The following is a 392-nucleotide window of genomic DNA, read 5'->3' as shown; positions in this document are numbered from 1 at the left end:
TGTGTGTGTGTGTGTGTTTGTGTATTTGCAAACCTGGTGGTAGGAGAGGTAAACAGGTCGACTGAAGATGATCCACTCCACGACTTTACTGCAGGGAGGTGTCGTGAGAGAGCCGGTGTAGCGGTAATAACTTCCCAAGGATGATGGCAACAGATCCCTCAGTATGAATGGACCAAGGTTTGTTTCCTTCTCTGTTAAATAATAGCCACAGAATAAACACTCAAAGACAGATCTTATGAAGCCTGCCTGAAGCACTATGAGGCAGCATGATGTGATGCACATGTGGCATATACACAGGTTTTGGTGACATTTTATTATCTTATTGTTAGTTCTTCTGGCATTTAGAGATAAAAGCATCTGCCCAGCTTTCTCTTTATTTCCAGACTGTAACT

At 42.9% G+C, this 392-nt stretch overlaps 1 protein-coding gene across 1 annotated transcript in view; it reads right to left on the bottom strand.

Annotated features, from left to right (window-relative positions):
- Positions 1-33: 33 nt before the first annotated feature.
- The window catches only part of LOC107577122 (receptor-type tyrosine-protein phosphatase gamma-like), a gene marked incomplete at both ends in the record, with an annotated part of 3551 nt that continues 3192 nt past the window's right edge, over positions 34-392 (bottom strand). Inside the window, one exon of the mRNA XM_016263233.1 lies at positions 34-191. Coding sequence (XP_016118719.1) covers positions 34-191 — 158 coding nt within the window. The remainder of the gene's footprint in view (positions 192-392) is intronic.

This window comes from Sinocyclocheilus grahami, unplaced genomic scaffold (genome assembly GCF_001515645.1).
Source record: "Sinocyclocheilus grahami isolate Dianchi unplaced genomic scaffold, SAMN03320097.WGS_v1.1 scaffold5169.1, whole genome shotgun sequence".
NCBI lineage: Eukaryota > Metazoa > Chordata > Actinopteri > Cypriniformes > Cyprinidae > Sinocyclocheilus > Sinocyclocheilus grahami.
This window is presented reverse-complemented; position numbering and strand designations above follow the sequence as displayed.